This window comes from Pan paniscus, chromosome 11, assembly GCF_029289425.2.
Source record: "Pan paniscus chromosome 11, NHGRI_mPanPan1-v2.0_pri, whole genome shotgun sequence".
Classification (NCBI taxonomy): Eukaryota; Metazoa; Chordata; class Mammalia; order Primates; family Hominidae; genus Pan; species Pan paniscus.
This window is the reverse complement of record NC_073260.2, coordinates 45,791,272-45,817,616: the sequence shown is the minus strand read 5'-3', so window position 1 is coordinate 45,817,616 and position 26,345 is coordinate 45,791,272. Positions and strand designations below refer to the sequence as shown.

The 26,345-nt window shown below is 49.2% G+C and overlaps 1 protein-coding gene across 3 annotated transcripts in view; it reads left to right on the top strand.

The window, feature by feature from the left end:
- Nucleotides 1-26,345, top strand: part of PHF2 (PHD finger protein 2) — a 103,590-nt gene that overhangs the window by 33,544 nt on the left and 43,701 nt on the right. For all 3 annotated transcript variants that reach the window (XM_034967768.4, XM_034967766.3, XM_063594321.1), the window contains exon 2: nt 21,021-21,106. In XM_034967768.4, the coding sequence (XP_034823659.1) occupies nt 21,021-21,106 (86 nt within the window). The remainder of the gene's footprint in view (nt 1-21,020; nt 21,107-26,345) is intronic.

Here is a 26,345-nt window from a genome sequence, read left to right as displayed (position 1 = left end):
GGATACAGAATTCTAGGTTGGTTTTTTTTTTTTTTCTTTCAACACTTTGAATGTTTTACTCCCCACTCTTCTTGCTTGCATGACTTCTGAGGAGAAGTCCAAGCGCAATTCTGTCCTTGCTTCTCTGTAGGTAAGGTGTTTTTAGCCCATTCCCTGACATTTTTCTTTTTTATTTTCTTATTTTTTTTCGAGATGGAGTCTTGCTCTGTCACCCAGTCTAGAGTGCAGGGGTACAATCTTAGCTCACTGCAACCTCCTGGGTTGAGGCAATTCTCCTGCCTCAGCCTCCCAAGTAGCTGGGATTACAGGCATGTGCCACCACAGCCAACTAATTTTTGCATTTTTAGTAGAGATGGGGTTTCACCATGTTGGCGAGGTTGGTCTTGAACTCTTGACCTTGTGATCTGCCTGCCTTGGCCTCCCAAAGTGCTAGAATTACAGGTGTGAGCCACCGCGCCTGACCTCCCTGACTTTTTTCAAGATATTCTTTTTGTGTTTGATTTTCTTTTTGCAGTTTCAATGTGATATGCCTAGGTGTAGATTTTTTTTGGGGGGAGGCTTATATCCTGCTTGGTATCTTTTGAGCTTCCTGGATCTGTGGTTTGCTTGCTGTTATTAATTTTGGAAAATCCTCAGCTGTTATTATTTCAGATATATCCTCTATTCCTTTCTCTTTTTCTTCTCCTTCTGGTATTCCTATTACATGTTGTTACACCTTTTGTAATTAACCCATAGTTCTTGAATATTGTTTTGTCATTTTTGTTCCTTTTTGTCTTTATGCCTCAGTTTGGGAAGTTTCTATTGGCATATCTTCAGGCTCTCTGATTCTTTCCTTGGCTGGGTCCAGTCTATTGATGAGCCCTTCAGAGGCATTCTTCAGTTCTATTACAGTGTTTTTTATTTCTAGCATTTCCTTTTGATTCTTTCTTAGTGTCTCAATCTCTCAGCTTACATCACCTATCCTTGCAGGCTTTATTACAGACTTTAGCATATTAATAATAAATTTGTGATCGGATCATTGCAACATCAGTGCCATCTCTGGGTCTAGTTCTCATGTTTGCTTTCTCTTTTCAGACTGTGTAGGTTGTTTTTTGTTTTGTTTTGTTTTATTTTGCTTTTATTGTACTTTATAATGTTTTGTAGTAAAAAAAATTGGAAAACAAAAAGACTGTTCCCTTATACACTACCATCCAGAGGAGGTCACCTGGAGTATCTGTATATGCTTGCCCCCCTGCTTCCTATTTGGAGAAATGTGACTTCTGGGGCCTCTTTTGTTTTGGTCTGTACATTTCCCTAGGATGGTCTTAGAGAAGACTTCTCCCTGTGCATTGGGCCTCCTGCAGCAGTGCCAGGCAGTGATTGTTGAAGGACTGAAAGTGCTGTGGCAAACTCAGTCTCCACTCCTGGCTTTCATGTCCTTGTTTCACAGATCAGAAGATTGGGCAGGATGGGCTTCTGTTCAGTCTTCTTTCGGATAATGTGATAGCCTCAAGTTCTTGCCTGCTTCTAGCAACTTTCTCTGGAAGTTCTGTACGTGTCATCCCTTTTTTTGACTTGCATTCTATACAGATTTATTTTTGAGAGTCAGAAGAGTATTCTTGGCTGGGTGCGGTGGCTCAACGCCTGTAATCCCAGCACTTTGGGAGGCTGAGGTGGGTGGATCACCTGAGGTCAGGAGTTCACAACCAGCCTGACCGACATGGTGAAACCCCATCTCTACTAAAAATACAAAACTAGACAGGCGTGGTGGTGTGTGCCTGTAATCCCAGCTACTCAGGAGCCTGAGGCAGAAGAATCGCTTGAACCCAGGAGGTGGACATTGCAGTGAGCCGAGATCATGCCATTGCACTCCAGCCTGGGCAACAAGAGCAAAACTCTGTCTCAAAAAAAAAAAAAAAAAGAGTATTGTTTTTAAAGTCAGTTATAAAATTTTAAATTAAAATAGCTCTGATTTGAATCAAAGCAGTTTGTTTGGATTAAAAATATTCCTTTTATTTTTTAATACAGGGTCTTGCTCTGTCACCCAGGATGGAGTGCAGTGTTGTGGTCATAGCTCACTGTAGCTTCGAACTCCTGGGCTCAAGCAACCCTCCCACCTCAGCCTCCAGAGTAGCTAGGACTACAGGTGTATGCTACTATGCCTGGCTCTTTTTTATTTTTATTTTTTGTAGAGATGGGGTCTTGCAATATTGCCCATGCTGGTCCTGAACTCCTGGACTCAAGCCATCTTCCAGCCTCGGCTTCCTGAAGTGCTGGGATTATAGGCATGAGCCACTGTGCCTCACCAGGATTAAAAATATTCTTTAAAGTCCTTGATGGGTAGCAATATATATACATAGGAAAATATTCAATAATAAAAAATTTGTCTCCAGTGAGAAGCTTGCCCTCTCTCCCTGCTGAGCACAGCCACCAAAGTGTGGCCTCTCCAGACATGGCCACTGCAATCAAGGGCCTGTGTGTCTTTCCTGAACATTCTGATTACAGAGGGGCATATTTATGGATTTCCTTCAATCTTCCACACACAAAAAAGGTGTGTCTCTATACTCTTCTGCAACTTGTGCTCTTTGCTGAACAATATACATCCTGGAAATTGTTCCAGATCAGCAAATACAGGATTTGTACTTCTTGGCACTTCAGAATATTCCTCTCAGTCTCCCAAGAATGGACACTTAGCTTGGCTCTAATCTTGCTGCTGCAGTGAATACACATGATCCACGTATCTATGGGGAGAGGACGTGTAACAGGTGTCTGTGTCTAAAATACCAACAGCTCCTACCCAAGAAGTTCTTACTAATGTGTGTTTTTGCCAAGAATATGGGAGAATGCTTGTTGGTCTGTGGCAGCAGGAACATGTGAGGCACACCCTAAAGGTCACCCACCTTTGACCTTTGCTAGCCTGATAGGTGAGAAATCTTATTGCAGTTGCAAGTTCCATTTCTTACTACAAGTGACATTGCACAGCTTCTCATATGGTAAAAAGCAGTTTGTGTGGCCTTTTATATAAACTGTTTACTTAAAGTCACAAAATCACTAGTCAGGCAGATACGTTTTCATTTTGTGATTTGGAAAATGAATTTTTGTATTGTATACTACATCCTTCACATGCATTTCAGAAGTAGATGGAGGTTTCCTTTGGGTACATAGGACTCATTTGCAAGCAAGCATTTATTTTGAGTCTTGATGTTTTTCAGAATAATAGGAATCTATGGTATTGTCCTGAATTGTTTTGATTTTTGTATCCACAAGGTTGGCTGCAGCAGACTCTTGCAGGGCCCCGGGAGGGGTGTCCCCCACCCACCAGTGTCTCTGTGGGGTTGTGAGAAGGGCCGGTTCTCCTCTGAGGCCCATGCCATAGCCAGCCCTGACATGCTCTTGTTTGCTCACAGATGGGGGACTTCTCTCTAATTGCACCCTTCACGTGGAGCGATGGTGCTGATGGGAACTTCAGGGCTTCCCCACTTCCTCTATAAGCGAGCACAGCTGGTGCCAGGCCCCTAGGCTTCCTGGTCACAGAGCTTTAGCTGTCTGGGGCTATTGAGATGTGCCTGGCAAAGCACTTTGTCTGAGAGCTGAGTAACCAGGGCTTGTCCAGGGTAAGTGACTTACCTCCACAGTTCAGGTGGCTCTGCTCTGTATGTGATTCCCATCGGTCGTGTTTGGGGTTTTCTTTGAGCAAATATATTCTAGAAATGTAGTTGAGAAGTGAATTCCCTGAGAAGCGGGTCCAAGGCAGCACCTCAGCATAGACTCTGTGGCCGCATACAAAGATGCCTGCAGGAAGGCAGCTCTGGGACTTTAGCCACACATTTGGGCTGCTCCTCTAGATGGGATTCTGTGGTCCCTGTAACAGAAGTTATAGCCCTGATGGGTCATGGGGAACCCTGGGTAATTAGTGATGGGACACTTAGGGTTGGCCAAGGGCCCTAAAACAGGCTCTGCTGCAGTGGTGCCCAGGCCTGGCTTGTCTTTAGGAACAGGTTCTGACTCAGTAGGTCCCGATGGGGATTGGGGTTCTGATTTTCTTTTTCTTTTTCTTTTTCTTTTTTTTTTTTTTGAGACAGAGTCTCACCCTGTATCCCAGACTGGAGTGCAGTAGAGCAATCATAACTCACTGCAGCCTCAAACTCCTGGGCTCAAGCAAGGAACACCTTGATCCTCCTGCTTCAGCAGCCTGTAGCTGGGATTTACAGGCATGTGCTACCATGGCTGGCTAATTTTTATATTTTTTGTAGAGAGGGTCTTATTGTGTTGCCAAGACTGGTTTCAAACTCCTAGGCTCAAGTATCAAGGATACCACCTCAGCATCCCAGAGCACTGAGATTACAGGCATGAGCCACCACACCTGGCCCACATTGTCAGACCAGAAGTCTCTATGGGTTGTCAGCTCCTGGGCTGGCCCCTCTCCTCCTGGCTGCCGGGTGGACCTGGTGCTGCTGCCTCTACACATCCCTTTCTTGCTGTTTAATCCTCTCAAGTGCCTGTGGAGTAGGTGGTGCATTGTCCCCTCTCTGGATGAAGGAAGGCACTGAGTTACCTGCCCTGAGGCTGCCAACAGGAGAGGCACAAGGTGTCAGGACTTGCCCTCTACCTCAGACCATGGCCACCTCCCTCTAGAGTGAGTGACTTTGGCTTACAGGGTGGTCACCCACTTGTTTTGTGGATTGTGACAAATTGAGAAGTTAAAGCAGCACAGGCTCTTTAAGCAGCACAGGGTGGACCTCACTTCCTCACCCAGCAGCAGGGCATTTTCCAGATTCCTGGAGCAGTGTCCCCGGGGCAGACATAGAGGGTGGTGAGGCTCCCCTCCTGCCTACTGGCCCAGCTTCATTTCCCTCTTGGCTTCTATACCCCAGTGACTTCTGTTTCCCCTGTGGCTTCTGTTCCCAGCTAGCTTCTGTTCCCTCTGGCTGCCCCTCCTGCTGAAGAGAAGCACAGAGAAGTGCAAATGAAGGCATCATGGCTTGGGAGGAAGAAACTTTGGGTGAAGTGGGGGCACTGCCCAGCTGGACAGAGGCTGCCCAGCCCCTCCATCCTTTGTTTAAAGACAGGAAGGGGCTGAGCTGGGGTCTCTTCAGCTCGCAGTCCTGGAGGAGTGGACATAGCACACTTGGGAAGAGAAATGAAATGTCAACATTCTTTCCATGGAGATTCTGTTTTTTCTGTCCATGGAGTGTTGCACTTTCTCAGCTACTCCCTGCCAGAAATGAAAGCTAGGGTCATGGTCCATCAGCCCAGCAAAAAAAAAGTGATGATGGTGGTGGCGAGGATGATGATGGTAATGATAGTGATGGTGGTGGTAATGACGATGGTGGTGATGGTGATAGTAATGATGATGGTGATGATGGTGACAGTAATGGTGATGGTAGTGATGGTGATGGTAATGATGGTGATGGTGGTGATGGTGATAGTAATGGCGATGGTGATGATGGCAATGGTGATGATGATGGTGGTAGTGATGATAGTGATGATGGTAATGGTGATGATGATGATGGTGATGATAGTAATGATGGTGATGGTGATGATGGTGATAGTGATGGTGATGGTGATGATGGTGATAGTGATGATGATGGCGATGATGGTGACAGTGATGGTGGTGATGGTAGTGATGGTGATGGTAATAAAGATGGTGATGGCGATGGTGATGATGATGGTGATAGTGATGGTGATGGTGATAGTAATGGTGATGGTGATGATGGTGATGATGGTGATGATTGGTGATGGTGATGATAGTAATGATGGTGATGGTGATGATGTGTGATAGTGATAGTGATGATGGTGATGGTGATGATAGCAATGATGGTGATGGTGATGATGGTGATAGTAATGATGGTGACAGTGATGATGATGACGATGATGATGGTGATAATAACTATGGCAAGCAGTAAACTATCTTTACAGCCACCAGCTATGTGCCAGGCACTGTGGTAGGCATGGTACATACAATCCCTCCAGTATTTCTGTCATTGACCTTCTACTAGATATGATGATCCACTCTGCAGAGAAGGAGTCTGAGACTCACTGACGTTGAGTACCTCTTGTGGTCCCACAATTGTTGGTGGCAATCATTGCCCAGGGTTTCTGCGTGCACTGGGTGTCACAGGCTGCAGGTGATGCCTCATGTGCTGTGCTGGGAGCCCTGCCCTTGTCATCCTGTTAGCTCCTTGACACTTGACCTCTTCCCTCCTCCCCACAGGTTCCTTGTGAGACACCTGGGGGACTCCAAACAGCAGTAATCCATCTGCCCACTGGTTTGGAGACAGGGGTCCTCAGCCTCCTTCCAGGGTGGATGGTTCAGGAGGCCTTCTCTGCAGGGGACCAGGACACAGGAAAGCCAGGAAGAGATGAGCTGGGAAGGGAGCTGTCGGGGGCCGTTCTGGTTTTAAAAATAAAGCAGGACTTTTGTTGCTTGTTATAAAAGGAATACATGCTCATTTTCTGTGATTTAGGAAACCACAGGAAAGTATAAGGGAAGAAAGACATGGCCATTGCCTAGCACCAGGGAAAAGGGCTGTAGTTTTTAGTGTCTGCCTAGACTCTAAACTTCTAAACTAAAACACTTGTACAACCCATTGTTTAATGGCTGTGTAATACTCCCATCACAGGAGCACATCATGCCCTGGTTACCTGACCCTTACTGGCTGGAGATGTGTGTTGTTCCTAATTTTTGCTATTTTAAATAACCGTGGGAGAAACCACATTAACATGAATCTTTGTGTGCATATGTACATTTTGCCTTAAAATAGATTTGTCGATGTGGAATTCTGGCCTGAAGGGTGCAAATCTTTTTAAAGCTTTTGATACATACAGCTGGGGTTCAGGAAACTCCTTCCCAAGTTAGTCCCCTGATTAGAAGGGTAAGAGTGCCTGCCCTGCAGCCCCACCTGCATTGTGGATTTGTATTATCAAAAGATAAGCCTTGCCAGAGGGACATTTCTAGCTTGAATGTGTGCCTGACACCAACTGAGCTCTGACAGTGTGCCTTGAACCCTGTGCCAGATGCTGCAGAGGGCGGCAAAGTAAGGTGAAGGCTCTGCCTGTCTGCCTCACCTCTGGGAGTGAAAGAGGCCACTTCTTTTTTTTATTTGATGTTTCTCCTATAATTTTTTTTTTTTTTTCTGAAACAGAGTTTCGCTCTGTTGCCCATGCTGGAGCTGGAGTGCAATGGCTCAATCTCGGCTCACCGCAACCTCCGCCTCCTGGGTTCAAGTGATTTCTCCTGCTGCAGCATCCCAAGTAGTTGGGATTATAGGCGTGTGCCACTACACCTGGCTGATTTTGCGTTTTTAGTAGAGACGGGGTTTCTCCATGTTGGCCAGGCTAGTCTTGAACTCCTGACCTCAGGTGATCCACCCACCTCGGCCTCCCAAAGTACTGGGATTACAGGTATGAGCCACTGCACCCAGCCAATTTTTTTTTAAATGTCAAAATTAGGTTCAAAAATTATGGTTTACATTAAATGAATGTTCTTAACTACAACAGAAGAAACCAGGAATGCAATCCGGTTGTGCTGTTCGGGAGATCATTCCAGGCTTGGCATGGTCTGGAGGGTGGCATGGTCGGAGGGTGTCTGAGCCAGGGGCCAGGGCCAGGTGTCGGTCATTCCTGGCCGGGCTTCTGTGCTGGACCCTCCAGCTCCCCTGAAGGCAACCCCTAGCCCACTCAAGTCCTCATGGGAGGCTGCACCCTGTAGCCTGCAGCAGGGCCGCAGCTCCATGAGCAGGGCTAGCAAGCACTGGCATGCTTGGGGTCAGAATTCCATGTCACCCGTGAGAAAGCCACTGTGTCCTGTCTGCAGAACAAGGATTCCTATGGGAAGAGCTCAGAAGAGTCGCTTCCCCTCTGGGGCTGCCCTTGCCTGAGGATCTTAGGCAGCCAGAGAAGCACCTGGGAGAGAACTCAGGTTTTGCGGGGAGCAGGCTACTTTCTTAGAGAGTAGACAGGCTTCTTTAGAGATCCCAAGAGGCAATTGTGGGGCCTCTGGAAGCATCTGAATTCTACACTCCCCGCCCCCGAAGCCTTTCAGCTTTCTTTTTCTTGGCCGTTTCCTGTGGTGTCTTTATTAGTTAGGGTTCTCTAGAGGGACAGAACTAATAGATATGTATATGTTTATTAAGTGTTAACTCACACGATCACAAGGTCCCACAATAGGCCATCTGCAAGCTGAGGAGCAAGGAAAGCCATCCGAGTCCTAAAACTGAAGAATGTGGAGTCCAGTGTTCGAGGGCAGGAAGGATCCAGCACGGGAGAAAGATGTAGGCTGGGAGGCTAGGCCAAGTCTAGTCTTAAAGGTTTGTCTCCCTGCTTTATATTCCAGCCACACACTGGCAGCTGATTAGATGGTGCCCACACAGATTAAGGGTGGGTCTGCCTTTCCCAGCCCACTGACTCAAATGTTAATCTCCTTTGGCAACATCCTCACAGACACATCCAGGATCAATACTTTGCATCCTTCAATCCAATCAAGTTGACAGTCAGTCACTGCAGTGTCTCATCACTGCCACACCCACTCACCTCTGTGTTTGAAATTTCTATTATCTTTCTAGTTATTGGGCTTTGGGCACTAAATTAGCTTTAAACTTCTTTGGAGTTGACTCAGTTTGGGGAAGCTGGGGTCACAGTTGGCTCACATGAATCCAATAGCCAGCATGGCCTCATCTGGTTGGCAAGTGAGCTAATGCAGCTGTTGCACCTGTGCCACTTGAACACACAGCCCTCCACCCCATTCTCACCACTGGGGCCCCCCAGGGGCAAGGTGAGTGTGGTGGACTGAACCACGCACACATGACACACTCGTGGGCAGATGCATAGACAGATGCACACAGACATGGACACACATACGCACGCATACACATGGCAATGTACGTCTGCCTGCATACACGTGCACACACAAACGGGCATACAAGCACACACACACAGTGCACACATATACACATGGGTGCACACACATGCATGTGCATAGATATGGACATAGAAACACATGCACATACGCACACATATTTTGTTTTGGGTTTTCCACCAAAAGGAATTGTACCATACGCATTCTTCTAAAACATGATGTTCTTCACTTAACAATATATTTTTGGTATCTTACCATGTCAGTATGTAAAGATCTACTTTATTTTTAAAAATTGTAATATTAATAGCATCCTGGTCACACAGCACTCTGCGCTTGCACACCTGTGTGTATGTGTGTGTGTATGCCTGTGTTTGTGTGTCTGCATGTGTTTGTGTTTGTATCTGTGTATTTCTGTGTATGAGTGGTGTCTGCATGTGTGATGTGTGTGGTGTGTGTGTGTGCCTGTGTGTGGTGTTCGTGTGTCTCTGTGTTTGCATATGTTTGTGTGTGTTTCCGTGTGTGTTTGCATATGTGGTATGTGTGATGTGTGTGTGCATGTGTCTGTTTTGTGTTTGCATGTGTGTTTTGTGTGTGTGTCTGGATGTGTGGTATGTGTGTGTGCCTGGAGGTGTGGTGTGTGTATGTGTACCTGTGTGCCTGTGTGTGTAATGTGTGTGGCTGCGTGTGTGGTGTTTGTGTGTCTGCGTGTGTGTGGTGTGTGTGTGTTGTGTGTTTGCATGTGTGGTGGATGTGTCTGTGTCTGCATGTGTGTGGTGTGTGTCTGTATGTATGTTTTATATTTCTGTGTGCATGTGTGGCGTGTTTGTGTCTGTGTGTGATGTGTGTGTGTCTGTGGGGTGTATGTGTCTGCGTGTGTATTTGTGTCTGCATATGTGTGGTGTGTTTGCGTGTTTGGGGTATGTATGTGTGTCTGTGTGATGTGTATGTGTGTCTGCATGTGTGGTGTGTGTGCATGTTTGTGTCTGTGTGTAGTGTGTGTATGTATCTCTGCATGTGTGTTGTGTCTGTGTGTGTATTGTGTGTTTGTGTGTGGCATGTGTCCGCATGTGTGTTGTGTGTGTGTGTTGTGTGTGTGTGGTGTGTCTGCATGTGTGTGGTGTGTTTGTGTATGTGTGTCTGCATGTGTGGTGTGTGAGTTTGTATGTGTGCTAAGCCAGGTCCCAGGCCTCACTCTAGTGCTTGTTCACTTCCCTGTGGGTCTGAGTCCTCTTCCAGCTGCTCACAGGCAGCTGCCTGTCCTTGCCCACCATGTGGTACACTGGGGGTCTGCAGACCTCGCTTGCCTGTGCAGAGGTGGATCACCCCCAGGCCTCACTGGCTCAGGCGGATGTTCTCCGCTTCTCTTTTGTAGCTCTGAGGCCTGGGTCTGTCCTTGGTCCTTGCCCTACCCTTTCCCTCAGTGTGCCTTTACGAGACCCCTGCCCAGCCATCTCCTGGCTCCTGGGAGGTCACAAGCTGAGACACAGACCCTTGGGCCTGTGAGTGGGTGGAAACACTGCTCTCGTTGGAGCCCATCTCTTAGGGACCAGGCGACTTGATCCTCACTGGCCGAGGAGGACTTGCTCAGAGGGCCTGATTCGGCGTCCTGGGCTGGCGTCCTGGGCTGGCACTTTGCTCCGCTGACCTTGCCTGTACGAGGCTGAGCATTCCAAGTGTCCTCAGGGTGGAGTGTGGAGGCCAAGAAGGCGATTCGTGGGGTGGTGGATGCGGGCCTTCACCAGGCTGGTGCTCAGATGGCCCCCAGTGGCCTGTGCTCCACGCCTGCTGGTAGCCCCCGGTGGCCTGTGCTCCACGCCTGCTGGTGGTTCCTGGTGGCCCGTGCTCCATACCTGCTGGTGGCACCCCGTGGCCCGTGCTCTATGCCTGCTACCCAGCCCTGGTGGGCCTGTTGCGGCCCCTGAAGTTTGCACTTCGGCCAACAAGCTTCTGTTGTCGCAGGAAGAAACTCAGGAGGTGCTGCTCTTAGCCAGGGTTAAAAAGGGAAAGGGGCTGGCCAACTTTGCCTTTTTGTTGATGTTCTGTTTAATACTAAGGTCCTGGGGTGACATTTGTGCCCCTGGTGGCCTCTGAGGTCTGTGTGTGGCCAGGCACCGCCTCTCTCAGCTCCTGGGTTTTCTCCTGGTCTGGTCTGCCGTGAGTTTTTGGAGAAGCAGAAGCCCTGCTTAGCACAGCCTTAGAAGGCGTCCCTGGGCTTCAGCTCAGCCAAATGCCCTGCTCTCCCTCGGATTCTGCAGTCCTGGCTCACCTGACCACAAGCAGCCTGTGATCTGCTCTTTCTGCAGATGTGGGTGGGCTCCCGGGACAGACCTGCAGGGCCCAGCCTGGGAGTGTACAAGGCTGGGTGGCCAGCGGCCTGCAGAGGGCTCCAGCTCCTGTTCCCAGGAGGGAGAGGCCCACCTTCTGTCTTCTGAAAGGTCTGAGTCTGGGGCCCTGGTTCTGTGAGGACCGTCCTCACCCACTTCCCCACATCTGGGTCCTCATGGAGCCTCTGTCTGTGTCCTGGGATGCATCCCCACGCTGGGGCAGGGGCAGCAGGTGAGGCACAAGGGCCTGTCTGCAGGACATAGGTGGACGAGTGGGCCTGGCTGGGGGATCCTTTGTGAGCTCAGCTCCTGTGAGCCAGCACTGTCCCCATGGGCGACAACCTTTGAAGTCAGCAAGATGTGGCTGCTTGCCTCTCAGGTGGCCCACGATGGGCTTCCTGCAGAGGGCAGAGTGGACACAGGCCACAAGCACGTGGATATCTGGGAATTGCCCACTCTGCATTAGTGAGGGTTGAGGTTGGTTTTTTGTTAATGAGAAGCGTGTGCTTGTTTTTGTCTCTGAAATAATGAAGCCATCTGCTGACATGGCCTTGGGATGCTGTAACTGTTTTGGTGTTACCTAGTCTTCTTCAGATTCTCAGTATCTTATGCTTCTGGCTTTAGTGTGAGGAAAATATTTTCCATTTTTCTGTAGTTATTATTCTCCTCTTATTTTTCGTTTTGCCAATTTTCTGAATAATTTCTTAGGGGGCATTTAGAAAGCCCTAATTCTGGTACAATAAAATAAATGCCCAGTGTCGGCAGTCTCTTCTGTGAGGACAGGATGGCCCCTGATGGAGCTCACTGTGCTGAAGCTTGCACAATCGAAGCCCTGGATCCTTGTTAGGTGCTGTCTCCTTGGCATATAGCCTCAGCTAGTGGCAGAGCCAGGCTGAATGCCCTGAGACTTAGTTTCACCTGCCAAGTGGCCACTGTCGGGGTTGGTGGCATAGGCGGTAGGGGTTGGAGCAGCGATGCAGATGTAGGGTCGGTGCTAGCAGGGGATCTGGCCTGGATCCCTGTGGAGGGTCTACTTCCTTCAGCCTTGGGGGAGGAGGGGCAGCCCAGTGGTCACCCCCCACAACCCTGGTGGGCGGGCCCTGGATGCAGCCCCTGCCTCTGGCCCAGGCACCTAGGTGGTGAGGGGGTGCTGAGACCTTTGGTTCTCTGAGCTTCTTTTGGGCAGCAGAAGGACCCTCCCACCATGACCACCTCTCTTTTCTCTCAGTCTCTTGGGGTCTCCTGCACAAAGCAGTAAATGACTGACCAAGGCAGCTGTCCTGGCCAAGGTGAGGCCTTTCACCTGTGCCACCCAGTTCATCCTCCCAGCAGATGGCCCAGGGGTGGGTGGTGCTGGAAGGAGGAAGCCCACAAGGGGCCCCTCCTTGTGCAAGTGGATTGGCTGTGCCAGGGCAGAGCGTCCTAAAGTGGACACTGGCCCAGAGCCTGGAGCCACACAGGTGGGCACGTTATGGAGGGCGGGGCCAGGTGTGAGGACCGGATCCCCACCTGACCTTTGTGCCTCTGAGTCCTTGTGCTGGCCGTGCACGTTCTTGTGACCCCTGAGCCTCGGCCTTCCCCCCTGTAAAGTAGGCTTGTGCTGTCTGCCCTCAGGATCCAGGACCCCGTGCCAACATCCAGAGCTGAGGAGCCTGATTCTTGGTGGGGAGGTGTATTTTAAGGACATGTTGATTTCCATCCTTGTTGACTGACTGCAGCTCTAACTCCCATGTGGCCTTTGGACAGGGCAGTTCCCTCTGCACCCTTAGAGCCGAGGTCTGGAGAGCCCTTCAGCTCTTGTGGTGCACCGACCCCTGGACTATTAAAAGGATGTTGTTCATTGGGGACGTGCCCAACCACCTGGGGCATTTGGGGTCCTTTCCATGCACCAAGGTGGTCCAAGCTGTGGGTGCAGCTCCTAGCCATGGCTTGTCCTTCCTGTGCTGAGTCACTGGCTCACCATGGCTGTTGTCACCTTGTCCCTGCTATATCACAGGGAGGGGTGAGGCCTGGGTGGCCAGAGGGATGGAGTTTGAGGAGACTAGGACTTCCTTACATTCACAGGCACTGCTGGGGCCTCATGTGGGCTTCAGTTTGGGCTTGGGGTCTGGTCAAGGCCCAGCCAGCCTGTCCATACACCGAGCCTGAGGTCACCCTGAGGTGTGTTTCTTAGCTCGGTCGGCAGAATAACAGCCCCCGCTGTCACCCATGTCCTAATCCTGCAACTTTAAGTAGCATTGCAAGAGGGGAGGAAGGGAAGCTGTGGATGGAGTTGGGGCTGTTCAGCCAGCTGTGGATGGGGAGACTGTCCTGGATGACCCAGCAGCTGCAGCGTCATCACAGTGGTCCTTAGGAGGGGAGGAGGGTTGAGTCAGGGCAACGTCTGTGAGAGCTCGGCTGGCCATCACTGGCTTTGAACATGGAAGGGGCCAGGAGCCAGGGAGTGCAGATGGCCTCTAGGAACTGGAGGAGGTGGGAACAAATTCTCCCTAGAGCTTCCAGAGGGAGCTGCCCTTGCCCACGCCTTGATTTTAGCCCGGTGAGACCCATTTGGACTTCTGACCTCCAGCCTGGAGAGTGAATCCTTCAGGGGGCTCCTGTCCAAAGGCCCTGTGAGGATCCTGGTGTCTCTAGCCCCTCACCCCAAGTCTTGTCCCCAGAACAGGCATGTTCCAGGGAGTGCTGGCCCTGCTAACTGAGCCCCGAGTCTGTCTGTCTGTTCTACTCTGAGTTTGGTGGTCTGACCTCTGACCTTCTGCCTGAGGGTCAGCACCAACCCATAAAGGCCTGACAGGCAGGTGTGTGTGATGGGCCATGTGTGTGCAAGGGCCCTGCTGGGATGGTGGCAGAATCAGGTCAGGTTGGTGTAGCCTGTCCTGTGCCTTCATCTGCTCCAGATGCTGCAGTGAGGGCACAGCCTGGAGCAGCCAGGGGCCAGGTGAGGGTGTGGACATGGGGCATGGGTGTGACTGTGTATGTGGGCATGGACATGGAGTGTGGTTGTGGCTGTGGATGTGGATTTGGGGTCTCACATGGATGTAGGGTCTGATGTGCAATGTGGATTCTGGGTCTAATTTCTGGGCTGCAAGAGCTCAACCAGCTCCAGGGCAATGTATTATAACATGTATGCTTGAAGTGAGTAATGATGGTGCTGAAGGGACTGTCTTCAGCTCCCAGCTCATCTGGTCCCACAAGTCTTTGCATGTGGCTGATACTTGGTGTCACTGATGAGAACCTGAGGTATATGTGGCACTGTAGTGAGTGCACGTGACGTTTTCTAGCCCTGTCCTGCCCTCCTCTGTGCTGAGCTCTTCTTCACATGCCATAGTGCTATGCCCTGGTCCTGTTCCTGGCTTTGGGCCTTTGCTTCTATTGGGCAGACACCCTTATAAACTTCATGAAGGAAGAATATTAACACTGTGCATTTTAAAGTTTGTTTTGGTATTTTGGAGCATAATTTTCATTCATCAATGTTCTTTCTGAGTTTCCTTTCCAATTTTTCTTTGTTTCATTATAAAGATGCTCTCACTTTGCACCCTGAGAGCAGAAAAATATTCCCTCATGTTGTGCTTTTGATGGCTTTTCTTTTACACTTGACTCTTTGGAGTGTGTGGACTTGACTTTAGCTTGTATTCTAAGATAGAGTGAACTTTATATTTTCAAAAACAATTTGCCAAGATCTTTTTCTGGGCTTCATGCTCTGTTCCCAGAACTCAGGACTGTGGTGGCTGTGGAACAGAACACTCGTCTAGGGCCCAAGACCCTGGTGGCCTTGCAGGGTTAGTCTGATACACTGGGCACTAGCAGTAACAGCTCACTGTCTAACGAGTGTTCACTCCGGGCCAGGCCCACCCATCTCTTTGCCTGGCTTCCTTTGCATCTGTAAATGCCCCAAGGGCAAGGGCAGTACTATCCTTAGTGAATGAATAGGGAGACTATTCTGTGTCTGGGCAGGCACTTAACCTCTCATACCTACCTCAATTTCCCTATTGTGGTAAATAAGGCTAATAATAAGAATTCCCATTATTGCAGGGTTGTTGGAAAATAATGCTCTTAGAGTTCTTAGCATGCTGCCTGTCTCAGAGTGAGTGCTCAGCCAGAGTTAGTGATGATGGAGTTTGTGATGGTGGTGATGGTGATGGTGATGGTGAAGGTGATGGTGATGATAATCTTGGTGAGGATGATGATGGTGATTGAGATGATAATGATGGTGTAGCATTGTTGGTGATGGTGATGAAAATGATGGTGATGAGGGTGGAGGTGATGATGATAATGATGGTGTGGCAATGTTGGTAATGGTGGTGGTGGTGATTATAGTGGTTGAGATGATGATGATGATGGTGTGGCGGTGATGGTGATGGTGATGGTGGTGATGGTGATGACAACGGTGATGGTGGTGATGATGATAGTGGTTGAAATGATAATGATGATAATGATGGTGTGGCGATGTTGGTGATGACGACGGTCGTTGTGATGATGATAGTGGTTGAGATGATGATGATAATGATGGTGTGGCAATGTTGGTGATGGTGTTGGTGGTGATGATGATGATGATGGTGGTGGTGGCGATGGTGGTAGAGATGATGATGATGATGGTGTGTTGGTGATAGTGATGGTAATGATAATGATGATGGTGGTTGAGGTGATGATGATAATGATGGTGTGGCGGTGATGGTGATGGTGATGATGATGATGATGATGATGATGGTGGTGGTGATGATAGTGGTTGAGGTGATGATGATAATGATGGTGTGGCAATGTTAGTGATGGTGATGGTGGTGATGGAGATGATGATGTTGTCGCTGTCACAGGGCCAGGTTCTTTTTTTCTCTTTTATTGAGTTAAAATTCACATAGCATAATATTAATTGTTTTAAAATGAACAATTCAGTGGTACTTAGTAAATTCACAATGCTATGCAACCATTGCCTCTATCTAGCTTCAAAATATTTTAATTTCCAAAGGAAACTCCACACCCACTAAACAGTAACTCCTCATTCCTCTCTCCTCCCACCCTCTGGCACCACTAGTCAGCTTTCTGTCTCCATGGATATACCTATTGTAAACATATTATCATTTCATGTGAGTGGAATCATACAGCATTAGTCCTCATGTGTCATGCTTCTTTCATTTAGTATAATGCCTTCAAGATTCATCCACATTGTAGGATGTATCAGGACCTCATTCCTTTTTAAGGCTGAATAATATTCCATTGTATATACAGACTACATTTTGTTTATCCATTCATCTGTCAGTGGACATTTGGGCAATTTCCACTTTTTGGTTATTGTGAATAATACTGTTAGGAACATTTATGTACAAGGATTTGTTTGAGTACCTTTTTTTTTTTTTTTTTTTTTTTTTTTGGAGACAGAGTCTTGCTTTATTGGCCAGGCTTGAGTGCAGTGGTACAGTCTCGGCTCACTGCAACCTCTGCTTCCTGGGTTCAAGTGATTCTCATGCCTCAGCCTCCTGAGTAGCTAGGGCCACAGGTGTGTGTCACCATGCCCAGCTAATTTTTGTATTTTTGGTGGAGCCAGGGTTTTGCCATGTTGGTCAGGCTGGTCTCAAACTCCTGACTTCAAGTGGTCTGCCCACCTTGGCCTCCCAAAGTGCTGGGATTACAGGCATGAGCCACAATACACAGTACCTATTCTTAATTCTTTTGGGTATGTATCTGTCAGTGGAATTGCTGGGTCACATTGTAATTCTATGTTTAATTTTCTGAGGAAACATCAAATTTTTCTCCACAGTGCTTGCGTTTCTACCATTGATGTAAGAGGGTTATGATTTCTCCACATCCTCTCCAACACTTACTTTAAAAAAAAAATTGGCCGGGCGCGGTGGCTCATGCCTATAATCCCAGCACTTTGGGAGGCCAAGGTGGGTGGATCATCTGAGGTAAGGAGTTTGAGACCAGCCTGACCAACAAGGTGAAACCCCATCTCTACTGAAAATACAAAAATTAGCCAGGCGTGATGGCAGGCACCTGTAGTCCCAGCTACTCGGGAGGCTGAGACAGGGGAACTGCTTGAATCTGGGAGGCAGAGGTTGCAGTGAGCTGAGATCATGCCACTGCATTCCAACCTGGGCGATGGGAGCAAGACTCCATCTCAAAAACAACAAAAAAAATTGTAGCCATCCTAGTGGGTGTGAAGTGATATCTTACTGTAGTTTTGATTTTAATTTCCTTAATGACTGAGAATGTTGAGCTTCTTTTCATGTGCTTGTTGTCCATTTGCATATTTCTTTGAAGAAATGTCTGTTCAAAGTCCTTTACCTGTTTATTAATCGGATTGTTTGTCTTTTTATTGTTGAACTGTAATAGTTCTTTATATGTTGTGGATGCCATACCCTTGTCTTATTTATGGTTTGCAAGTACTTTCTCACTTGCCTTCTTACTCTGTTGATAGTGTCCTTTAAGGCAAAAAAGTTTTTAATTTTGATGGAATCCAAATTAGCAATTTTTTCTTTTGTTGTTCATGCTTTTGGTGTCATATCTAGGAATCTATTGTCAAATTCAGAAGATTTACTCCTATGTCATGAAGATTTACTCCTATGTTTTCTTCTAAAAGGTTTATAATTTTAGCTCATATTTAGGTTGCCAATCCATTTCTAGTTAATTTTTGTATGTGGTGTGAGGTAGACATCCAACTTCATTCCTTTGCATGTGGATGTCCACTTGCCTTAGCACCATTTGTTGAAGAGATTATTCCTTCTCCATTGCATGGTCTAGGAACCCTTGTCAAAAATCAGTTGGCTGTTGAAGTATGGGTTTATTTCTGAGGTTTTAGTTCTATTCCATTGATCTATATGTCTATCCTTATGCCAGTGCCACACTGTTTTATCATAGCTTTGTAGTAAGTTTTAAATCAGGAAGTGTACGTTTTCTTAGCTTTTCCATTTCTGTAAACAAAGTTGTTGGGATTTTGATAGGGATTGCATTGAATCTGTAGATTCCTTTAGGTAGTATTGCTGTCTTAACACTATTAAGTCTTGCAGTTCATCCACATGGAATATATTTCCATTTCTTTGTATCCTTTAAGACCTCTTTCAGCAGTATACAAGTCTTGCATCTCCTAGGTTAAATTTATTCCTACATATTAATATTTTGTTATTTTTGATGGTATTATAATGGTAATTGCTTTCTTGATTTTATTTTCAGATTATTCATTGCTAGTGTGTAGAAATCCAACTGGTTTTTGTGTGTTGTTTTTGCACCTACAACTTCTGAATTTATTTGTTAGGTATAGAAAGTTTTTCTGTGTATGGATTCCTTTAGAGTTTTCTATATGTAGGATTATGTCATATGCAAATAAAGGTAATTTTATATCTTCCTTTCTAATTCAGACTCCTTTTATTTCAGGATTTTTTTTTTTTTTTTTTTTTTTTTTTTTTTTGCCTAATTGCTCTGGCTAGAACTTCCAGTACTGTGTTAAACAGAAGTGGCAACAATAGGCATCCTATTTTGCTCCTCATCTTATGGGAAAAGCTTTCAGTCTTTCACCATTGTATACAATGTTTGCTGTGGATTTTTCATCCATGGCTTTCATCATGTTGAAGAAGTTCCCCTCTATTCCTAGTTTGTAGAGTATTTTTATCATGAAAGGATTTTGTTGAGTGCTTTTTCTGTATCAATTGAGATGGTCACGTAGGATTTTTCATCATTGTGTTAATATGGTGTAATGTGTCTTGGGGAGGATGGGGAATTGGGGAAGGATTGGGAGAGATGGGAACATAGGAATGAGGCAGAGGGCTGTGCCAGCTCAGGAGAAAGAGCCAGGTGAGCCCTGCTCCTTCTTGTATTTTACCCACTTGGTGAGATCTGTCCTCCAGGGTGAAGGAAAGAGAAGCACAGCTTCTGCTGTCCCATCCTCCAGGACAGAGCCCCAGGGTTGCATCTTTTTCTTCTTGCAGTCAGACTTGATGCTTTAGGTGTTGAAGCACTGATTTATTTTCATGTACTGAACCGTCCTTGCATTCCTGTGATAAATCCCACTTGGTCATGGTGCACCGTCCCCTTAATATGCTCCTAGACTTTATTTACTGGTGTTTTGTTGAGGATTTTTACATCAATATTCATTAGAGATACTGGTCTGTAGTTTTCTTATAGTGTCTCTGTCTGGCTTTGGGCTCAGGGTAATGCTTAGGAAATGTTCCCCACTCTTCTATTTTCTGAAAAAGTTTAAGAAGGATTGGTGTTATTCTTCTTTAAATGTTTGATAGAATTCACTAGTGGTGGTTTCTGGGATTTTCTTTTTGGGGGAGGTTTTTTGATTACTGATTTAATCTTTTTACTTGTTACAGGTCTGTTCAAATGTTCTGTTTCTTTTTGAGTCAGTTTTGGCAGTTTGTGTGCTTCTGAGCATTTCTCCATTTCATCCAGGTTATGTAATTTATTGACCTATAATTTTTCATAGTATTCTGTTATAATCCTTTTTTATTTCCTTAAGGTCAACAGTGTCTTTATGTTCATTTTTTTGTTTGCCCTGAGTAAAAACAGTCTGCTTCATGCACATCTATAGCTTCCATTCCAGGTAGCTTGCTGCCCTGACCCCCTGCTATGGCGACATTCTGGGGCTACTTGGGGGGAATGTCCATTTTTAAATTTACTGGTCAGTTTTATTTACATGCATTTGCTCACTAGAGGAAGATGTTGAAGTATTTTCCAATTTGTTTGCTGCATTCTTCTTGTGGGAGTTGTCTGGACCTGTGTCCTGCCCATTATCCACTGTGTTCTTATTTAGTCTTGGGGGCTTCTTTACATGTTACAGATGCCCATTCTCACGTCACTTTTTTTTTGTTTGAGATGGAGTCTCATTCTGTTGCCCAGGCTGGAGTGCAGTGGTGCAATCTCGGCTCACTGCAACCTCTGCCTTCCAGGCTCAAACAATACTCCCACCTCAGCCTCCCGAATAGCTGGGATTACAGGTGTGTGCCACTGTGCTCCGGCTAATTTTTTTTGTATTTTTATTACAGACAGGGTTTCACCATGTTGGCCAGGCTGATCTCAAACTCCTGACCTCAAGTGATCCGCCCACCTCGGCCTCTCAAAGTGCTGGGATTACAGACATGAGCCACCGTGCCTGGCCTCATGTCACTTTTAACTAAAAAAAGTATCAGAATAAAACAAAGCATTTCCATTTTGCTGGGTTAGCTTCTGTAGAAGTTTATTGATGTCTTAGGTTGTGTCCTTTGATACTCTTTGTGTTCATTCCTCAAATGGCTTAAGGCCTATAGCCCGACCATCTGCATAGGAGGTGGCTCTCTCTTGTTCTAAATCTCCAAGCAGGTTTGCAAGGGGTCTGGAGGAACTCCAGGGAGGGAATGAGGAAACAGTGGTCATGATGTCTGGAGTCCTGGACATGTCCTAAGGCCAGGCTGGTAGGCCTCTTCTTGGCCCCCATGAGGATGAGCTGGATGGGTGGCTATGGTATGGCCCACAGGAGGGGCTCTGAGCTGCCTCAGGTGTTTTCTGCCCCCTCAGGTTACCCCTGGTGAAGTGATGGGGACAGCCTGGCTCTGAGAACCCCTCTTCCTTCCCTGCCCCCTGGGTGACGGGGCATTGGTGACCCTCACCCAGGCAGGCTTGGTAGATGGCCTATTCATTGGGTCCTCATGGTGGGGCGTATCCAGACGCTGTATCTAGGTCCAGGCTGCAGAGGCCTTTCCAGGAGGACATCTCTGCAGCTCTTTCCCTCCACCCTGCTTTCCTAGTAGAATACTGTCCCTGCGCAGCTGTGCTCCATCTGGCCCAGGTTCCCAGACAATGAGCAGGGATTCTCCCTAGAGCCTCGCAGATGGAAAGTGCTTGAGGGGGTGCTGAATGCCTAGGTAATGGTCTATTTCGTCTCGTTTCAGCTGTGTTGGGGTGGAAGAGGAGGAGGCGCCCGACATCGACATATACCACTGCCCAAACTGTGAGAAAACCCATGGGAAGTCCACCTGTAAGTACCGCAGCCCAAGCGGCCATCTCTTGCGGAAGAGAGCAGCATCCACCCTGCCTGGGCTGCGTGGAGGGTGAGGTCTCTGCTGGGCCTGGGCCCTGGGTTGCTGGGGGCAAAACGCCCTGAGTAGTGTCTAGGCCTGGGGACCCTGCCAGCCTAGCTTACTGTCCCCCGTAGCCTCACTAGGCCCACTGTAGCCCCTCCTGATCTGCTCCCGCTGGCAGAGGCAGCTGTGCAAAGACTCAAAGGGCCTTCTGAGGCCTAGCGAGAGGCCAGGCCAGCCTGAGTTAGGGGGACACGGACTTGGGGACCTGGATAAATGGTGATGCGGGGGTTTTCTAGGGGCCCCCAGCCTAGCCCGGCCCAGCCAGCCACTGCTACATGGGGGGCCCAGCCTGTCTGTTTTCTGGGCACGTGCATTGTTGGTGGGCTCTGTCCTCCCCTCCTTTTTCAGCCCCGCCTCATGCCACCCACCTCCTCCTCTGCAGAGAATCTTGGAGGGCCCTTGCCTTTCCCACACAACCTGCTGTTTGTGTGTCCTAAGGGCTGAGGCTTCGTTTTCTTCTTGGCCCTTTCAGGCGTGCTGGGTCCTGGGGTACAGGCTTGGCTCACACTGTGCAGGTTCAGCCAGGTGAGCTGGAGGTTATATGAGCCTTGAGCTCCAAGCCTCAGCCCTGGTTGCAGAGGGGGAGCTGTGTGGTGGTCTGCAAGGACTCGGGAGGGGTGTGGCCTGTAGACAGGACAGATGGTATGGATATGGGTGTGCGTGTGTTAATGTGGCCTCTGGTTTCCACTTCACTAGAGGGTCTTGGGTGCTCACAGAATCTGCAGGCTGGACATGGGCCCTGGCTGGGTCAGCTGATCACATCTTTGCTGACCTGAGCCCTGGACAAGGTGGGGCAGGAAATGCATCTGGCTCCAGGTCACAGCCAGTCTGAGTCACTCCCCTTCAAAGGGAGACCCCTCCCAGTGCCAAGTTGCAAGCTGAAGCACCAGACCCCCGGACCCCTGTGGGATGAGTCCTATGGAATCAGTAGGGGCAGAGGGAGGATGCAGGCAATAGGTGGAAGGGGCTCCAGCACCCCTGTTCTGTGAGCTGAGGCTGGGTCGAGGGAGCCTTGGAGGCCTGGCCTGGCAGCTGGTGATGCTGGGTCTCACTACTCTGAGGACCTGGCTGCTCTTTCTTGGCCTCTCCCAAGGCCTGAAGGCTTTTCTCCTGTCTATTGCTGGACAGCGGTGGGGGCTGCATGTGTTTCAGGTCTCGACCCTATCCCCAGCACAGCCTCAACAAATATGCAAGCGGGTGATGAGGAGAAGCTAGCAGCTAGCAGCTCTTCCTGAACTTTCAGGCTGATAGTTTGCCTGTGGGGAGGTTCTGGGATTCCTAAATTGCCTTCTTACTCCTGGTCCCCAGTAGTTGGCTGCATTTATGCTCAGAATGCATCTGCCTATGGCAAGCTCATTAACCTATCATCTGGTTATTGCTCAAAAACAGATAAAGGGTAGGAAGGATCAGCCCAGCGGGGCATCCTCATGCTTCTGGCATCTCAATGAGCCCACCCAGAAAGCTCAGGGCCAAGCTGTCTTTACGACAGGAATGACACAAACAGGGCTGAGCTTCCAGTGGGGACCTGGGGCTGCCCCATGGGGCCTAGGGGGCAGGTGTCAGAGCAGAGTAGGGTTGGAGCCAGGATACCCCAGGAGGTGCTTTCCTGGGGGGTAGGACCCTCTCAGGTCCTACCTGAGTTGGGGGGCTTGGGAGGATGCTGGGGTGGCGTTGCTTTTGTGTGGGAGGTACACGTGTGCATCACTTGAGAAGAGGCTTTCAGACTGGTAGAAAAGAAAGTGTCAGAAACCCTTGGGCCAGGGGCCTCTTCTGATAGTCAGCATACATTTCAAGGGGTCCTTGCTTGGGGGCTCTTGCATGAGTTGGGGCTGGGGTAGAGCAACGGTGTGGTGCTGGGGCCGGGCAGGTTTCACATATTGGTGAGCACACAGTTTTGATTTCTCTAATGTCCCCAGACATCCCCAGAAACAGCCCACCTGCCATGGGAGCCCTGTGTGCCTGCCTCACCCAGACCCTGCCCCTGTCCCTGCAGGGAGTTTGGGCAGAGGCCTGGTGTCCCAACCTGCCCTTGATTGCAGCTAAAACCTCAGTGCAGGCTCCCCTTCCTGTCTCCTACGGCCAGCTGCCCAGGGAGAGACATTCTAGACTAGCAGACAGTGCTGAGGTTGCAGATGGTGGGACCCCCAGCCCCTGCCTGGCTGTACACATGTGCGTGTGCATGTACATGTATGCTTACATATTGTGCATGTGTATGTGTGTGTGCATGTGCTTGTGTGTATGTCATACTCTGTTCAGGCTGCCGTAACAAAATACCACAGACTGGAGGGCTTAAGTAATAGAAAATGTATTTCTTACAGTTCTGGAGGCTGGAAGTCCAAGATCAAGGTGCTGGCTGATTCAGTGTGTGGTGAGGGCCTGCTTCTGGTTCATAGACAGTGCCCTCTTGCCATGTCCTCATATGGTGGAAGGAAGGAGGCAGCTTTCTGGGGTCTCTTTTATAAGGACACTAATCCCATTCAGGAGGGCTTTACCCTTATGACCTCATAACCTCCCAAAGGCCCCACCTCATAAATTCATCACCTTAGGGGTCAGGATTTCAACAGATAAATTTTGGTGGGACGGATATTCAGTCCACAGCTGTATGTATGTGTGTGCATGCACACATCTATGTGCTGAATGTGCTATATAAATTCTGTGAAGCAGATTTTCAGTTGTTACTGAAGGATGTGTGCTCCATCAGGGACAAAGGTACACAGTTCTAGCACCTTCCACCAGTGTGCATGCTCAGATTTGAAGTGAGTGTACACTGTGCCCAGAGGCTGTCTATGATGCCCCAGTTGGTCTTTGCATTTACTCCAGGCACGCCTTGCACACCAAGGCACACTGGGGATAAGAGGGCCACTCTGTGTCCCTGGAGAAGCTCTAAGCCAGTGCTGGGAACCTCTGGAGGCCTTGAACCTGCCTCCACCTGTCCTGCTCCTGCCACCCTAGCCTGCGGGTGGGGATGGGGGCTGCTCAGGGTTCCCAGAGCGAGCTGCGCCTGAGGCCTGGTCCTCACAGTTTGTCCCCTCTTTTTGAAAGCCACAGTGGTGGGGATTGCAGGGTCCTTCCCCGTTCCAATATGTCCCTTGAGCTGATTTTGGCCATGGCCTGTGGGCAGGGGCCATAGGCCCACAGGTTTACCTGACTGACACAGATTTGGTACAGGGTGTCCCAAGGTACCTGGCCAGGAACTCGGGAAGGCATCCCCATCTGATGAGGAAGCCACATAGTGGTTAGAAGCGGCCCTGAATTGCAGCTCCTGACTTATACACAGTCAGTTTTCTTATTGAACTGACTTTCCTCATCCCGCCCTGCCCTGTGGGGTTGGGGTGACTCTGCTCAGCAGTTGTCTCAGTGGGTGTGTTGTCACAGGGGCGCTGTCATCATGCCCCGCATGTGGCTCTGGGACAGGGCGCCCCATGCTGGTGCAGCAGGAGGGGCAGTAGACCTCCTTGCCCCTCTGTGTACCTTTGCTGGTGACCTTGGCATGGCCCCACGTCTCTGGCCTCAGTTGCTTCATCTGTGAAGTAAGGGCCCCGCCCCACGAGAGAGGAGGTACGCAGGTGTAGCCGGGGTCCCCTGGCCTCAGTGAGCGTCCTTGGACAGGAGTGCAATTGGTGAAATAATGACCATGCAGACAGGTGACGGGGAGGACGCCCCCACCCTGCCAGCCATGCTGGGCCCCTGCTGGCTCCCCTCCGTGGCACCCTGTCTCTGTGGGCTGCCTCCTTTTCTTTGATCTCCTCAGCCAGCCCTGAGGCCTCTCCCAGCTGCAATGTCACTGCTGCTGCATAACCACGGGGCTGCCTCACGCTCCTGCCTGAGCCGCCGCTGTCCTGGACCTTCATTGCAGCCTCTCCTTGGAGCCCTGCCCACACTCGGTGTTCCTCACAGGTGGTGACCTAAGGGCAGGCAGGGAGCTCTGCTTGGTGCAGAAAGCTCAGCTCTGGAAGTTTCCTCCCTAGGTCCCACTTGGCTCCCCCATGGAGTAGATATAACTGCCTCCATTTCCACAAGGCCTTCCAAGGCAGGGAAGGCACTTTGTGAACTCTGGAGCCCCTTGCTCCCTTGATATCCACACCTCCCCAGGTAGTAGCAGGCCCAGCAGGAGGGTGATGGTATTCACAGTCACTGAGGCTTAAGATTGTTGGGGGGTCAGGAGGGTCTGGGCTGTCATTGGGGGTGTCTTTTTTCCAACTCCTTTACCCTCTGGGCTGAACATCTCAGCACACACACCTCTAGGGCCGGCCTTGGCCCCCTTCCCATCTCAGCTCTTAAGAAGCAGGGGCTCCCAAGCATCTATAGCTTGGGTAACACCTGCTCCAGCACCCCCAGCCTTGCACGGAGCCAAGATACTCAGTGAGTGCTTGCAAACTGCAACAGGAGGGCAGGTTGGAGCTATCTGTGGCCCTGGCATTGCCTGGCTCAGGCTGGCACCAAGAGGGCAGGAGCATGGGCTGAACTGAGCCTTCTCTGTTGATAGTTATGAAGGCAGATGCATCCACCTCTCCTTCCAAGTTGCTCTGAAGCTGAGCAGCCAGTGTGACAAGGATGGGAGACTTCATCTGCTTGCAGACACTCCCTCTGTGCCCACTGTGTGCTGGGCCCAGTACTGGGCATAGGGGACACACAGGGATGAGCCCAGGGTCTGTTAGGAGCACCAAGCCAGCCTGTGAGTGTGTTCTGCCCGTGAACAAGCACCTACCGCACCAGGTGGCTTTGCCCTGAGAAAAGGCCCAGCAGAGTCTGGAGCAGACACTGTGCATGTGCCAACCTACATCCCACAGCCACCTCACAAGGCCCGTGTGAGCCTTTCTCTAGTAAAGACGAGGCATAGAGCTGTCAAGTAATTTGCCCAAGGTCACACAGCTGGAAGAGGATTGGCCAAAACAGATTTGAACCCTGTTTGTTGCTCATCTGTGCCCGATGGTTCCCTCAGAAGTCCTGGCTTCTGGCCTTGACTCTGTCGGATTTTGCCAAGTTTCCATAATGTCCACTTGAATTGTGGGCAGGGAGATTGAACACAATGCGAAGATTCTTTGCAAATAAAAGGTCCCAGCCCCACCCAGCCCTTCTCCTTCGTGTTGGTAGCAGATCCTGCTCAGAGACAGGCATTGTCACTGGGTGGTC